We start from the raw sequence: 17,012 nt of genomic DNA, 5'->3' as shown, positions 1-17,012 counted from the left end.
TTACTAAAAATAGGTAACAACGTATTTGAGAAGTCTGGAGAAACAGAGAACTTAAAGATAAGTCACTGAAATATGATCAAATGAAAAGAACACTCAGAGAACAAAAGTGCAAAATGCATGAAGAATTTTGGGACAAGTAGACCACCATACACATAAGATGTGAGTGACAGAAGGAGAGATGAAAGATTTGAGTAAATAATGGCCAAATGGCCTCAAACCTAACAGGACACAAATTTTCACACACAAGCAGATGTAGCGTATGTTTATACTGTGAAATATTCTATAACCAAACATTGTAAATGAAAGAGAAAGATCGTCCAGAAAGGATCAAGAGCAAATAATGTGTTACATAAAAGGATTATACGATACTAAATAAGAGCAGGACTTATCATTTGATTATTTAAGGTCAGAATGTAAGTTTTCCATAGAGACCTACCTTAAACATAAGGATACACAAAGAGTACAAGGAAAAGATGGAGAAGAGCACACTGGCATTATGCAAACACAAAAGAAGCTGGAAAAGCAATGCTTCTTTCATACAAAACAGAAATCAGAATAAAGAAAAGTCTTATTCCCGATTCCAATGAATGAATATGCATCTACATATACATTATAGATACATACATATATAAATATATATATATATATATATATCAGTCCTTACAAACATTTAAGAATCCCTGCCATGTCTTCAACAACAGTGAGTAAAGGTGTTTGACAACGATAATGTGAAGACCCAAGGTCAGACCCCCAGCACTCAGGTGACAGCAGTGTGGGCTGCGGTGGTGATGTGCATCTGCAACCCCAGCACTGATGTGCAGAGAAAGGCAGTCCTGGCCATTCCGACCAGTGAAGACAGCAAAGTACACTGGCAGAGAGAGATCCACATCACAAAGTGGCTGTAACAGAGGATGACACCTAAGGTCAACCTCTGACCTCCTCCACATGTACACATAAAGTAGAACGCACACACACGCACACGAGGATGACACCTAAGGTCAACCTCTGACCTCCTCCACATGTACACATAAAGTAGAACACACACACGCACGCGCACACACACACACGCACACACACACACACACACGCACACACACACGCGCGCACACACACACATTTGAAAAAAACTGATAGAAGTATAAGGAATATAGAAAAATCTAATATTATCCTCAATATTCCTCCATATCAGTAACTGAAAAACAAAGAAACCAGAACACAACTAGACTATAACTAACCCACAGAGCATCGTTCATTAACTGAACAAATGATACTTAGAGACATTTTCATATAGCAATGCAGAACATATGTTATTCTCAAACTCACATGAAATTTGACAATGAACCTACCCCATTTGAGCCATAAAAAGCAGCATGAAATGTTAAAGACTAAAAATCATGCAGTTTATGCATCCAAACCAAAAAAAAATATTAAGCTATAAATCAGTAGCAGAAAAAATACATTGAAAATCCTCAAATACTTGGGCAATGGAGAATACATAATATATAAAGTATCAAAAAAAGTAAATACTTTTAAGTTAATAAAAGTAAAATGAATTAGCCAGGTAGTGGTGGTGGTACACACCATTAATCCCAGCATTTGGGAGGCAGAGGCAAGATAATCTCTGTAAATTCCAGACCAGCTTGGTCTACAGAGTGAGTTCCAGGATAGCCAGGACTGTTTCACAGAGAAACCCTGTCTCAAAAACAAAAACAAGCAAAATCTGTGATATGAAGTGAAAAATAAAGAGAAATATATAGTAAAAATGTAGGTTATTTATAACATGGAGAACAAATATGAGAAAGACATGGGGGTAGCAAATGGCTCAGTAGGTAAAGAAAGCAACCCAAGACCTGAGTTTGTTCCCAGGAGCTGCATAGATGTAGGAGAGTAGCAATACCCCCCCACACACACACAAAGGATCTTCCAGCCTGTATGTGCACACTGTGGTACATATGATACAAATATACTGGCACACAATAATAACAATAAGTACATTTTTAGATAAAAGAAAGATTGATTTCAACAGAAGCTTAAGTATTGGAAACTGGGCAAACTAAAAGCAATTTCAGTTAAAAAAAAAGGAGAAGAAATAATATACCGAGTTAGAGTAGATATCATAGAGATGGTGAATTGGTGGCTGGAGAGATGACTCAGAGGTTGAGAGCAATTGTTGCTCTTCTAGAAGACCTTAGTTCAGTCGTATATATAGGCACTAGGTCCACACAAGTGACGCTCTTCTAACAGTCAACTATGGATTGAGAAAGCGCTCAGATGGCCTTACCGTTACCGTTACAATGAATTCCCACAGGTGAGAAGTGTAGTTTCTAGTTGTATGGCTACTAGTGAGCCCATCAAAATTAGCTCCAACCCCAGGATCACACAGATAGCCCTAGTTAAACTCTGAGTCACAAAGCAAAAAGTAAGGGATTGGAAAAGAAATCCATAAGGAATAATAGTGGCTGGCATAGATGAGAAGGCAATAAGGAAGGGTTGGGGAAGAGTAACCACAATATATGCATGTATGGATGTCAAAGAGGAAAGCTCATAAATAAAAAAGTTTACCAATGCTTATAATACATACCCAAATATAGACGCATTTGCTCCAGAATAAGGCAATGCATTAGGGATTATCTACCTAATAATATCTCACAATGAAATATTTACCCTGATACAAAACTCAGAAAAATAAATCACAAGAGAGGAAAACTTCAGACCAATAGCCCTTATGAATATAAATACAAAAAAACTCTCAACAATATGAAATCAAATCCAACAAATATATCAAAAGAACAATATGGCATAATCAAATAGGATTTGCAGCAGGCTCCACCTGACACTGTAAAGAGAAACCACCATCAGAGCACACCACTAAGGAGAAACCACCATCAGAGCACACCAATAGGCAAAGGGAGATGAAGAGCGTTGTGTGAACACAACTCAATTCTTGTTAAACATTGCTAACTCAGGACAAGGCAAATTTCTTCAGCTAGATAAAGAACATCTGCAACAAACTGCAGTCACCACCATACTTAAGAGGGAAAATCCAGATGGTTTCTCACAGGAACAAGGCAAAAGCATTCCCTCTTCCCATCCATCAAGATTCTAGGACTATAGCTAGTGCAATAAACTGAACAACAAGATAACTAAAGATGGCGGCTGCATCCAGGCAGGACCCACACAGTAGCTGCAGCACAGCCCTTAGTCATTGGACAACAACTAAGTGAGGGCTCCTACAGAGTGAGGGCTCACGGAAAGCATTCTTTTCAGCAGCAAAGAAAGGAAACAGACAGTTGAGTCTGGGGTCAATTCCCGATGCTTCAGAGCAAAGGCAGAGTGCATTGCTAACATAGAGTGCAGCTGTGGTATCAGAGCAGTGACTCCCTCCAGACAGAGCCCTCAGAGAAGAGTCACCATATCCCAATGAACATGTTATTTAGAGAAAGGTGGGCAGGGGAGGAAAGGGAATAGTGACAAGGCAAGTCATCAGAGCTGCACAACTGAGGAGGATAAGTACTGGTGAAATCCACCAGATGACAAAAAGGCACTTTGAAAGGACGCTGTAGACTCAGTGGCTAAGCAGCTCTACAGGCAAAGGGGCCACACTGCAAGGTTCATGCTGGCAATCAAGAGTAAATGTGTCACAGGACGTTAGTCTGAGGCCTGGCCTTCAGAATACTTCTAAACAGAGAAAAGCTTTGTGGTTTTCAGTTAGAATGTATTCAGTGTTCCATGAGGTGGCTATCTGGTCTCAGACATAGACCAAAGTAGACCATGTAGAGACAGACCTGGGACTCAATGCTGTTCCTTTGAGAGACTGCATACAGGCAGAACCAACAACCATGATCTGCCCCCTCCCCCACCCCATGGAAGACTACTTGGAAGCAGGTTTTATATCTCAGCTACCCAGGTCCCAACCCCATGCCCACTGAGTACTTCACCTTGGCAGGTGTGGATGCAGGCTTGGCATCCACACCCCAGCCCCATGAGACCACAGCTGCCCTGTGCCCTACTCTAGAAGAGGCTGCAGACTCAAGCCTGGCCTCTACTGCCAGGTACAAAACCACACACAGACTGCACCTCCCCCAGGTGTTCTCTTTACATTTACCTTACATAATAGCCAATTTCAGCTCAGCTCTACCATAACATGCCCTCTCTGCTCTTCTCTTTTAACTTTCCTAAGGACACTGGCTGTCTCAGAGCTCACAGCCTGCATGCCCCAGCTCTGGGACTGTTTTAGGTTGACAGATTACATTTTTTCACCTATCTCCTTTAGTTGGAGCTACTAAATCCCCTCTTCGTTTTTACTGTTCCTTCCTTTTACTTACTTTCCCTCTTCTCCTCTTCATCTATTGCTCTAGCACTAATCATTAGTACTTTCTACCCTTAGTACTAGTATTATGCCTTCTTCCCTACTCCTCTAAAGTAACTGCAGTTGAAGGAGTGGTTGTATTTAATTGTTCTATTTTCATAGCTGGCATATCTAGCAGTTGTGGCTGCTTTCACAGACGGTATCCCAAGTGCCCTGAGCAGGAGCTGAGATTTCAGCTGTTTTACTCTGAGAACAGTAGGGACAAATAATAGATCAAACTAACTACATACAGTTTAGACCCCCTGACCCAAACACTGAAAATACTTGAAATGAAAGAATACATGAGATATGAGAGACAAAATCAGCACAAAAATTGAATCTAGTAATGTACAAGTTCTATACAGAAACACAAGCATCATGGAAACCATGGCAACATGACTCCTCTGAACACTTTTACTTCTATGGCAATAGATTAAAGTGAGAGAATTTGAGGAAATGGCCAAAGAATTCTCAAGAACTATTCTAACAATGTTAAAAAAAAGTCACCAGTGAACCAAATGAATTCAGTGAGAATACAGACAGCTAAATAACTAAACTTATGCAGGCTATAAATGGGGATTTTAATTAAAAAAATAGAAATAGAGAAGGAAAGTTGAAACTTTGATAATTAAAAAAGTTCAGTGGGTCAAATTAAAAAAAAAAACAATGGAACACCTGATCAATAGATCAAATATAAGTCACAACATCAAAGTTTGAAGATCAAGGTATATAAATAAGAATAACTGAACAATGACAACTATAAAATAACAAAATGTACCATAATAGAAAAGATCTGTGGTTGGTTTTTCTTAATATGATGATGATCAGTTATAACAATTTTCCATAAAATGATGATTTCATTGTTCTTTATGATTTCATAAACTTCCACATATCAAAGACATAGTCAAACCCAGAACTCAATATTACAAAATTAGCTAAAAATGCATTTTAATATAAACAGAAAAAAATGAACTAAAAGGTGACAGCCCTCAATGACCGCCTTACAAAAAGAAAGAAAAAAATTCCTATAATCTAAAAGGTAAAAAAGAATCTGAGTTAACAATTTTCCAAAGAGATGAATGGATGACCACTTAACACATTAAAAAAATACTCAAAGACATTAGTCATTTGAAGAAGCGCAAAGCTGGGTCACAACACATTTTATACTGGAGGTCATCTCGGCTCTATGGTAATCTCGAATGTGAGTTTTCTAACGGCCTGTCCATCTATTAAAACAACCAGAAAACAAAGATTCACAAAGCCTCTGTATTCTAATAGTGTGTCCTTGACAGGCTATAGCAAAGCTTAGGCTATTCATCTGCCTTAAGGTTGGTGAAAACTATTGAAATTTCCCTGGAGAAGGGAAAAGCAGCAATTACAGAAGATAAGAGTTTATCCTGCTCTTGCCTTTGAAGTTTCATGCCTCTCTACTCTCTCTGCCAAAATTAAATCCTACATGACAAAAAAAGGAGGAAGACAGGTGAAGGAGAAGGAGGACATCGCATAAATGCACGGATGTTCACTCCTGAGGCCAGGCACCTCCTCACTCCAGCATTAATGACAACACGTTAAATGAGAGGAGGTGTCTGCTTTACAGGGTTAACCACCTTATAAGCAAAAGCTCCCACTAGCTGATCACTATAACTAAATATCATGGGTCCTTCTCACACTTCCATGAGATAGTAAAGTGTCACTTTTCACTGAGGGCTTGAATCAGCTGGATCCTACTGGGAGGGTTATCAGGGTTAAGCCAAAAGGAAAACAATAATTTAGATCTGTACCATTCATATTCTAAACAGTTGGTAGTGTCCCCAAATTGTCTTTCTTAAAAGTATTTTGTATATTTACCTGAAAATGTGAAGAATAATTCATTTTGCAAACCAGCTCTTTGCATTTTAACATGATGGCATTCGGACTTAAGCAAGGAAATTTCACAGGAAAGGTCAAGAACCAGCTTACTTAAAATCTGAAGAAGTTTCTTCTCAAAAGAAATGTTATAGATACTATTGCAGGGAGCTGCGTGATATCGTGCTGTGAACTGGTAATAAAAATGAGGTTCACGATAAGCTACAAAGATTGAAAGACAAAAACATGATCACTCAAGAATCCAAATACATTGTGACTATTTTAAATAAATAATTATTTGAAACAAATTTATATTCATTTCCATAAACAGCTACATTTTACCTTCCTCAACAAACACCTACCTCACAGTAACTAGGTATTAAATGTTATCACAGGGTTTCTAAAACAGTGACTCATTTAACCCTCACCATCATTTAAGATTCACCTTATTATTATTGTATCTAGAACAAGGAAATCAAGATACAATAATCTAGTCACGTGTGTACTGCCAATGCTATCAAGGCAAAGATTCAAACCCAGGAAGGCTGGTCTCACTACACTGCTCTCGAATGACGACATCATACCTTGAAATCTTATATTATAGAAGAAATCACACTGCTCTGTTTTAAAATATTAAATCTTAGAAGCAATTCCAGAGATCAAATTAGCAATAATACTTTAAAAATATATTTCTAATAAATATAGTTTGTTTTACTTAATTCCAGTATTATATCTGGAATTGAAGACATACATATTTAAAGCAAATCTCAAAATCTTACTGGAAAGATACAATAACTCTAAAACTGAAAAAAATCCCTAATAATAAAAACATAAAAAGGTCATCTGTGAGACACGAGCTCTTTTGCTGCTTCTGCCAACCACAGGCTCCCTCCTGGCCTGTTTCCGGGTCACAGTTTGATCAAGAGTCCCCAACTCATACTGATGTCCCTTACCACTGTCCATTTCCTACATATACTTAAAGCTAAGCACATTTACTACTGTCAGACTTAGTACCGAGAAAGGCAGCTTTTACTTACCAAGGAAACATACTAGTTTCATTTAACACATATGAAAGCCAAAGACTACCAAGACCCTAACATCAAGAAAATGCAAATCAGTATTTTTAATTTTTTAGAAGGACTGCTATAGGAGGCATTAAAATAAATTTAAAACTTACATATAATGATTAAAACGTAATCCATAAAACATGATTAGCTATAAGGCAAATGGAAGGAAAATAAGGAAAGTAGCAGACAGGTGCAGTGCTACATACCTGTATTTCCAGCATTCATGAAACTGAATCAGGAGGATTGCACAAATGAGTTAAAAATTAAATTAGAATAGATATAGATTACTTAGAAATAATAACCATACCAACAGTGAACGTTACAACTAAAATAATAACAGAAAACATTAAGTCCAAATGAATCAAAGATCTCAACATAAATCCAGCCACACTGAAACTTTTAGAAGAGAAAGTAGGAGATACTCTTCAATGAGTTGGTACAGGAGACCACTTCCTAAACATAACACCAGTGGCACAAACACTGAAATCGACAATTAACAAATGGGACCTCCTGAAACTAAGAAGCTTCTGTAAGGCAAAGGGCACAGTCAACAAGACAAAAAAGCAGTCCACAGAATGGGAAAAGATATTCACTAACCCTACATCTGACAGAGGGCTAATCTCCAAAATTTACAAAGAACTCAAGAAGCAAGTCTCCAAAACACCAAAGGATCCAATTAAAAGTTGGGGTACAGAACCAAATAGAGAATTCTCAATAGAGGAGGCTAAAATGGCCAAGAGACACTTAAGAAAGTGCTCAACATCCTTAGCCATCAGGGAAATGCAAATCAAAACAACTCTGAGATACCATCTTACTCCTGTCAGAATGGCTAAAATCAAAAACACTGAAGACAATTTATGCTGGAGAGGATGTGGAGAGAGGGGAACACTCCTCCACTGCTGGTGGGAGTGCCAACTCGTACAGCCTCTTTGGAAATCAGTATGGAGTTTCCTCAGGAAAATGGGAATTAATCTACCACAAGACCCAGCAATTCCACTCTTAGGCATATATCCAAAAGATGCAAATTCATACAACAAGGGCATCTGCTCCACTATGTTCATAGCACATTATTTGTAATAGCCAGAACCTAGATGCCCCTCAACTGAAGAGTGGATAGAGAAAATGTGGTACATTTACACAATGGAGTATTACTCAGCAAAAAAAAAAAAAAAAAAACAATGGAATCTAGAAATTCGCAGGTAAATGGATAGCACTGGAAGAAACCATCCTGAGTGAGGTAACCCAGTCGCAAAAAGACAAACATGGTATGTACTCACTCATATATGGATTTTAGACATGGATCAGGATAGTGCCAGTCTGCACTTCCACTGATAGAGAGTTTGGGAAACAGGAAAGAACCTAAAAGATATGCATATATGCATAGTACCCAAGAGAAGAGGATTGAGACAAGATCCTCTGAATTGATGGGGAACACGGCGAGGGGTCGGGGGGGGAGTGGGAGCTGGGAAGAAGAGAGGGGGGAGAAGAGGAAGAGAGAGTAGGTCATGGGGGAACAGGAACTTGAGTGGGTGAGGGTAGAATAGGGGGAAGAGGGAATCATAGGATCGAATACAGATCAGGCACCAGAGTGACCTCTAGTGATCTAAAGGGATGACACCAATTGGCAAGCTAAGCAATAGTGGAGAGACCACCTCGAATGCCCATTCCTGATAATGAACTTGATGTCTATAACCATCCTGGAGCCTTCATCCAGTGACTGATGGAAGCAGAGGCAAACACCCACAGTTAAACACTGAACTGAACCCATGGAACCCAGTGACAGAGAGAGAGGAGCGAAGAGCAAATTGGCAAAGTATGGGCTGGCAAAACCAGCAGAGACAGCTGATCTGAACAGTGGACAGCTCTTGGACCCCAGACTGACAGCTGGGAAGCCAACATGGGACTGATCCAGACCCCCTGAGAGTGAGAGTCAGTGAGGAAGCCCGGGCAACCTATGGGGCCCTGAGCAGTGGATCAGTGTTTATCCCTGGCATACAAACAGACATCATGTGTCCATAACACAAAGAGGGATGCTCTCTCAGCCTGGACTCTTAGGGGAGTGCCTGGACCCTTCCCTGAGTGAAATGATAGACTCTAGATATCCCCTATGTGGAAGGAAGTGGCGATATGGTGGGAGGCTGGGGAGGATGGTAGGGGGTGCAGTAGGAGGGGAGGGAGAGGGAACTGGGATTGGCATGTTAAGCAAGCTATTTAAAATTAAAATAATAAAATAAAATAAAACAAAAAAATCTTGTCAAAAATATAAACTTATTGTTTTTTAAAAAACTTCCCTCCTAAATTCCTAAAAGAAAAAATTAGAAACACCTAGATAACCCTCAACAAGAGACTAGATAAAGAAAATGTAGTACACTAACATAATGGAGTATTACTTAGCCATTAAAAATGACATCATGAAATTTTTAGGCTAATGGATGGAACTAGAAATAAATTATCCTAAGTGAGGTATCCCAGACCCAGAAAGACAAATATGTTATGTATTCACTTATATGTAGATATTAGCTGTTAAGAAAATGATAACCAAGCTACAATCTATAGTCTATAGAATCACAGAGGATAGAAAAAGGGACTAGAGGGAACGGATCTTGTTAGGAAAGGGAAATAAGATAGATATGGATGGAAAGTGGTGCTGGAATGAGAAGATCAAGTAGGAAGGTAGAGAGGATACGCAGAGAGACAGCTAAAACTAAGGGACATCTGAGGGGAAACATGGAAAGCTAATCCAGTACAAATGTCCTAATACATACATACATATATGTATATATCTCTATATATATGATAGCAATCTACATGAAATCACCAAATAATGGGGAGACAGCGTCCCACCTGGTCATCTCTTGTCTCAAAATGAAGCTTCCTGTACTGGCACTGGGTTACATCTAATTAAGTTGTTGGCTGAAGGGGACCCCATAGGAATACCCATAAAACCTAGGTTTTTTCAAAGACTATATAGGTTGCTCTCCACAGACAGCAAGACCCCAGTACTGAAGACAACACCTAAACAAATCTTTGAACATGGTGATGTCAAGACAGTGCCTATATATAGCTTTCACCCACACATTACAGCATCTATGGTACAGGAAAGAGCTCTGCATGCCCTCCAAAGACAAAGATAAACACCAAGCCAGCCACAGATGCTTTATCTACAATGGTGTACTACCTGCAAGATAAGCTAGGGCAATGACGACTCAAAGTTTATGGGAGTAGCCAACCAATACCTGACCTGACTTAAGACCCACTCCAGAAAATGGGAACCAGCCCACCTGAGACTAAATAGCCCACGAACCCAGGGCAAAAGCAAATAATTCTGTGAAAGGAAGAAAGGGAGAGAATGGGGGGAGGAAAAGGAAGGAACAGAGAGAGGGAGGGAGGGAGGGAGGGAGGGAGGGAGGGAGGGAGGGAGAAAGAAAAATGTAGTGATAAAATGATTTTTAATGCTATTCTGCTACACTCATTGCTCAGCCATCATCAGAGAAGCTTCCTCCTGCAGCAGATGGGAACAAACACAGAGCTCACAGACCATCACACAGAGAGTAGAGAGAATTTGGAACACTCAGCCCTAAATGGGATGTCTCCATCAAATCCCTCTCTTGGGAGCTCGGGGAACCTTGAGGAAGAAAAGTCAGGAGGGGTGTGAAACCAGGGCTATGGAAGACACCAAGAAAACAAGGCCCTCTAAACCAATGGGAGCAAAGCCCATAGGGACTCACAGAGGCTGAAGCAGCATGCACAAGGTCTCTACAGTCTGTACCAGCAGAGACTGGAGCAGCTTGAATAAGGTCTGTACGGTCTGCACCAGGTCCTCAGTGCTTACATTATGGCTTCCGGTTTAGTATTTTGATGAGACTCCTAAGAGTGTGAACAACTGGGTCTCCGATTCTCGTGCCTTCTCTTGTGCTCTTTATATAGGGGGAAAGGTCCAGCCAAAGAAATACACCCTGAGCAGAGCCAAAGAAACACACTTTGGCCCTGCAACCAGAACCAAAGAAATGTACCCTGACCCTGAAACCAGTGCCAAAGAAACACACTTTATACCTGGAATCAGAGTCAGTGAAAGAAATGCACCCTGGCCCTAAAATTAGAGCCAAGAGGCTAAAAAGGACCAGAGAAAGAAAGACACGTTGGCCCTGAAACCAGAGTCAATCCTTGACCAGGAGATTAAAATCTGACCAATCCCCACCCTGGAATCCCTATATAAACCCTGAGTCTGTTCACTTTGTGGCTGCTTGTACTACCCGGCTGTCCTCTGGCAGAGGACACCCACTCTCCTGGATTCGTCCCTCCCAATAAACCCCTAGGATGAGCTTTGGGAGAAGATCTTTTGCGGGGGAGCAGAGGCGACCCTGGGCAGAGCAGAGTGAGCAGGGCTGTAACACTTTTGCCGGGGAAACCTTCCCCCTGGCAGAGTGAGTATTACACTCTGCTCTCTACTCTCCGGGAGCAGAGCTGAACTGTACCAGCTTCACCCGGGAAACTTTCTCCTGCCAAGCAAAACTGCTACACTGGGCAAACATCCCCAGCTGGAAGACCCTCCCTCTCCTGCCGGAGCAGAGCCGATACACTGGGGAAGCCTTTCCCTGAAGCAGGGCTGTAAGCTGCTAGGCTTACTGTGGCCTGTGGTAGCCCTTGGCTCCCGAGCTCCAGGATACCTGTTCTACCCAATCTATCCGAAATGCCTACGCTTTTCCAACTTTGATGTGATAGATTTTGTTTATCATATATTTTGTTGTTATTTTTAAATGAATTAATGAAAAGAGAAATGAGGGATGGAGGGAAGGAGGAGGGAGGGAACCTAGCCACTAAAGGCTAACTACTTAACTATCATTTATACTTACTGGGAAAGGAAAAATGAATCATTTCCAATGGAATAACACTGGGTATTTCAACCACTCCAGGGCAGGCATTATATTCAGAAATAGTTGAACTATACAGGGTTCTTGGGGTGTTTTTTTGTTTTGTTTTAGTGGTGTTTTGTTTGGTGTGTGTGTGTGTGTGTGTGTGTGTGTGTGTGTGTGTTTATTTGGTTATAGTTAGGAGGGGTTTGGTTTGGTTTGGTTTTGGAGGTGGTGCTTTATTTTGTTTTCTTGTCTGGGGTGAGGTTCTACTGTTGGTATTGGTTATTTTGGTTTTTTGAGAAAGAACTTAATGTTGAGTGGGGAGGACAGGGGAGAGGATCTGGAAGGATTTGGGAGAGGTCAAGATTATGATCAAAATATTTAAATTTAAAATTTTCAAATAATAAAAGTATAGAAAAATAACAAACTTGTTAAATGTTTAAGCATTTTAAAACACTGAGATATGTTAAGACATAATTAAATTTGCTTCTTACCATAAATAACATATTTCAGTTGAAGATTTTTAACAGTTTCTTCCACAGTTGGTTTGTACTCAAGGAAACAAGTATAAACTCCACTCATGGTTTCCTCAAAGTTCTGAAATACAAGGCTTCCTGTGGACGTCACTTGTGCGGTGGTGTTTTCTAATAAAGGTATAATACACAGCTACTTAAATCAAACAGGGAGACAAAATGCTAAACACTTAAAGCAACCTAAAATTCCTCAAAATTTATGGCCACAAAAAGTAGTTACACAAAGTTAATAACTGTATTTGATGCTTACTATCAGTAGATGCTAGGAAGACCTTAAAATCAAGCTTCCACCAACCAGAGTTCATCAACTGTGGGACTGTGTAAGTCAGGGGTTCTCAATCTGTGGGCTGCGACCCCTTGTGGGATCAAATGACTCTTTCACAGAGGTCACATATCAGATATCCTGTATATCAGATATTTACAATTTTTAACAGTAGCAAAATTACACTTAGGAACTAGCAATTAAAATAACTTTATGATTGGAAGGGGTCACCAAAGCATGAGGAACTGTATTAAAGGGTCACACATTAGGAAGGCTGAGGACCACTGGTCTAAGTGGTCAGAAACTAAGAATGACATATGGACATAAAGCACTCCTAGTATTCTCCTTGCATTGAAAGAGATGCTATCTTGTTGTGGAATGTACTAGGCAAAGATGTGTTCCATTTGTTTATTCTAAAGAGTATCACTTAACTGTGTAAAGGTGTGTTCCTTTTGTTTATGCTGAAGAGTATCACTTTAACTATGTAAAGTTGTGTTCATTTGTTTATGCTGAAGAGTATCACTTAGCTGTGTAAAGGTATGTTCATTTGTTTATGCTGAAGAGTATCACTTAGCTGTGTAAAGGTATGTTCATTTGTTTATGCTGAAGAGTATCACTTAACTGTGTAAAAGTATGTTCCATTTGTTTATGCTGAAGACTATCACTTAACTGTGTAAAGGTGTGTTCATTTGTTTATGCTGAAGAGTATCACATAACTGTGTAAAGGTGTGTTCATTTGTTTATGCTGAAGAGTATCACTTAACTGTGTAAAGGTGTGTTCCTTTTGTTTATGCTGAAGAGTATCACTTTAACTATGTAAAGTTGTGTTCATTTGTTTATGCTGAAGAGTATCACTTAACTGTGCAAAGGTGTGTTCATTTGTTTATGCTGAAGAGTATCACTTAACTGTGTAAAGGTATGTTCATTTGTTTATGCTGAAGAGTATCACTTAACTGTGTAAAGGTGTGTTCCATTTGTTTATGCTGAAGAGTATCACGTAACTGTGTAAAGGTGTGTTCCATTTGTTTATGCTGAAGAGTATCACTTAACTGTGTAAAGGTATGTTCATTTGTTTATGCTGAAGAGTATCACTTAACTGTGTAAAGGTATGTTCATTTGTTTATGCTGAAGAGTATCACTTAACTGTGTAAAGGTGTGTTCCATTTGTTTATGCTGAAGAGTATCACTTTAACTATGTAAAGGTGTGTTCATTTGTTTATGCTGAAGAGTATCACATAACTGTGTAAAGGTGTGTTCATTTGTTTATGCTGAAGAGTATCACTTAACTGTGTAAAGGTATGTTCATTTGTTTATGCTGAAGAGTATCACTTAACTGTGTAAAGGTGTGTTCCATTTGTTTATGCTGAAGACTATCACTTAACTGTGTAAAGGTGTGTTCATTTGTTTATGCTGAAGAGTATCACATAACTGTGTAAAGGTGTGTTCATTTGTTTATGCTGAAGAGTATCACTTAACTGTGTAAAGGTGTGTTCCATTTGTTTATGCTGAAGAGTATCACTTAACTGTGTAAAGGCGTGTTCCTTTGTTTATGCTGAAGAGTATCACATAACTGTGTAAAGGTATGTTCATTTTTTTATGCTGAAGAGTATCACATAACTGTGTAAAGGTGTGTTCCATTTATTTGTGCTACATTTGTTTAACGATGTAAAGATGGACTGCACTTCTCTCACCTTGAGCTGAATAGCCAAGAGCTAGGCAGAAGAAAGGAGAGGTTGGGATGACAGGCAAAGAGAATTAGTAGAAGAACTCTAGACTCAAAAAGAAAGAGAAGAGAGGAGGAGGAGAGAATGAGGAGAGAGACAGGGAGAGGTCCAGGGCAAGGAGCCAGGTAGCCACCTGCCAGCAACACCCCAGAGGCAGTGAAAATAAGACGTACAAAAGTAAAAACACCCCAGACAAAAGGTAAATAACAGGTTAAATTAAAAGAGCTAGCCAGAAATGAGCCTAAGCTAGGCTGAGCATTCATAACTAATAAGGAGTCGCCATGTCATAACTTGGGAGCTGGTTGGTTGCCCAAAAGAAAAAGCCTGGTACTCTATAAGAAATACAGTACTGTTTATGAAAATTTATACACACATATATGCAGTGCAAGTAAGCATATATAGTAAGCAACATGTATATACAAAGTATATATTTTATATAGTGTATTTATCTAATTATACCCTAAATATTGTCTATATGGTTTAAGAGTGAGTCATAGAATCTCCCAATCTGCACATGAAATGGTGTGCCCAAAACAAAGTCAATTACAGTGTAACCATTAATGGCCAATAGTTCTTATCACTACACACAATGGTTTCTAGCACTAAGGATTACAGAAGAAGCAAATGGAAAATTAGATTCTCAGGCTTGTCAATCAATTACAGTGTTGCTGTGTTAGGAAAAAGGATGGGATGTAAGCTCCCTTTTTGCTTTAGCAGAAGTATTATACTGGAAGAAAGCTATGCTGTCAAATGGAGGGTAACCCTATTCTTGAGTATTAAGATACAGATGTGAAGGCTCCTTTCTCTCTCACAAACTATACAACCATGGGTAACCACTTCATCTTCTGAAGCCCAGTTCATTTGTTCAGTGAATAATGACAAGGCATAGCTGCCTAACTCATATGGTTATTCAATTCAATAAAAATAATAAATTATTAAATAGACAGGTTAAATAGACAGGTTGTTATTCTGAAAGCTCATCACTAAGTTTGTGTCATAAAACTTTCAGATACTAACATTTTCTTAATTAAGAATTGAATACTCCATTCATTAGAATTGAAAGCATTATCTCAGGAAATTACTACATATCCTTTTCCATGTTAAGTAAATGATTTAATACTTATATATCTTTAGAAATAGTTCTAAAGCAGAATGCTGTTAGCACTGACATTTTTTATTATATGAAAAGCCTTGCTGCATATTTTGAAAGAGAAATGAATAGACAGATATACCCACCCTCAAGGACCTTACATAGAGAATTATGCCTTGAGATCTCCCATTTCTATATCCTGGATGAAGCTGAAAAATGTAATATAAAAGAATATATTTCTGTTTTAATGCCTACTTGTTCATGAATAGTTTCTGATAAAAGATTACACATTTATCTCAATATGCTACCTTTTAAAATATTAATAAATTAAGAGGTTACTATATATTTCAGAAAACATAGTATTATAATAAAATATTAACATTATTTTAAATATAACATCATCAATGAAGTTACGCATTTCTTAGTAATAATTCAAAATGAAATTTTCCTACTCAGAAGTGTCAATAAATGTATGAACATATATATATACACTGTATTTGGCACAGATAATTAAGAAAGTATAAGAACTCATGTTACAACATCTACTTAGTAATCAATGTTTGTTTTATATCTTATTATGTATAGAAAAATCTATTGTTAATGAGTACAGGTTTTATAATAAACTGTAAAGTCAATTAACAAATTCAGGATTTAGAGCAAAGATGAAATAGACAGTCCACAAGAAAATAGGTACATAAGTAAAAGAAGAATAATGAAATCAGAAATTTATTTCTACATAAAATGGAACTCTTGAAACAATTGAATTTTTTACTGTCTTCATCCTTAATAAAGACAACAGGAAATGTTTGTGGTATCAACATTGCCATATCAATTCCATGAGACAATAAAAACATACCTGAATGATAAATATGTTAGATATTCCCTTAAGTGTGAGAAAATCCGAGATGTATCAATTTAATTACAATAACTTAAATAAAATCCTACCTGAAACAATTTTTCCTTTTGGCCCATGCCATTGGAATGATGGGTCTACCAGTTCAGTGTTTCTCAGTCGTTGGGTTACACATAGCACATGTGGACTCTTTTGATGGAGCATGACATATACGCTCACTGAAATACAATATTAAAATGTTCCAATAATATTTGATACTCTTTAATTGTCTAATAACACCTTACATTTTGCAGCTTGGGTTACATTCTCTGACATTTCTTTGTTACTTGTTGATAATTTAATTTCACTGTCTCCATGTAATTACATTAAGAAGCATACAATATATTTTATTTGACTGTGTACATTTAGTTACTCATGTGTGAGGGTGTTTGTCCCAA

The 17,012-nt window shown here is 38.4% G+C and overlaps 1 protein-coding gene across 5 annotated transcripts in view; it reads right to left on the bottom strand.

Annotated features, from left to right (window-relative positions):
• Positions 1-17,012, bottom strand: part of LOC101840955 (zona pellucida binding protein) — a 121,121-nt gene that overhangs the window by 57,686 nt on the left and 46,423 nt on the right. For 4 of the 5 annotated variants that reach the window (XM_040746662.1, XM_021234635.2, XM_040746663.1 and 1 more), the window contains exons 3-5: positions 16,668-16,793; positions 12,608-12,757; positions 6,197-6,415 (exon numbers count right to left, since the gene is read on the bottom strand). In XM_040746662.1, coding sequence (XP_040602596.1) covers positions 6,197-6,415; positions 12,608-12,757; positions 16,668-16,793 — 495 coding nt within the window. The remainder of the gene's footprint in view (positions 1-6,196; positions 6,416-12,607; positions 12,758-16,667; positions 16,794-17,012) is intronic. The other variant, XM_040746665.1, reaches the window with a different exon arrangement.

The sequence above is a fragment of the Mesocricetus auratus genome, unplaced genomic scaffold, assembly GCF_017639785.1.
Source record: "Mesocricetus auratus isolate SY011 unplaced genomic scaffold, BCM_Maur_2.0 Super-Scaffold_100006, whole genome shotgun sequence".
Taxonomy (NCBI): domain Eukaryota; kingdom Metazoa; phylum Chordata; class Mammalia; order Rodentia; family Cricetidae; genus Mesocricetus; species Mesocricetus auratus.
Note: the sequence above shows the minus strand (reverse complement) of the source record. Positions and strands in the feature narration are given on the sequence as shown.